The sequence below is a fragment of the Myotis brandtii genome, unplaced genomic scaffold, assembly GCF_000412655.1.
Source record: "Myotis brandtii unplaced genomic scaffold, ASM41265v1 scaffold174, whole genome shotgun sequence".
NCBI lineage: Eukaryota > Metazoa > Chordata > Mammalia > Chiroptera > Vespertilionidae > Myotis > Myotis brandtii.
In genome coordinates, this window is record NW_005356437.1 from 1,647,293 (window position 1) to 1,647,517 (window position 225).

Genomic DNA, 225 nt, shown 5'->3' on the forward strand with positions numbered 1-225 from the left:
CGAGAGGCGACAGAGCAGCGGCCCGAACACCCAGGGCCGCGAGCGCCAGAGGCGGTACAGGTCGAAGGGCAGCCCGAGCAGGATGAGCAGGTCGGACACCGCCATGCTGCCCAGGTACAGGTTGGTGGTGGTCCGCATGTCCCGGTAGCGCCCAATGAGCAGCACCGTCACCACGTTGCCGCTCACCCCGACGGCGAACAGTCCCAGGCACACGGCGGTCACCGC

General features: G+C 69.3%; 1 protein-coding gene across 1 annotated transcript in view; it reads right to left on the reverse strand.

The window, feature by feature from the left end:
• MLNR (motilin receptor) overlaps positions 1-225 on the reverse strand; it is a gene marked incomplete at its 5' end in the record, with an annotated part of 4,277 nt that extends 4,052 nt beyond the window's left edge. Inside the window, one exon of the mRNA XM_014537232.1 lies at positions 3-225. Within this exon, the coding sequence (XP_014392718.1) occupies positions 3-225 (223 nt within the window). The remainder of the gene's footprint in view (positions 1-2) is intronic.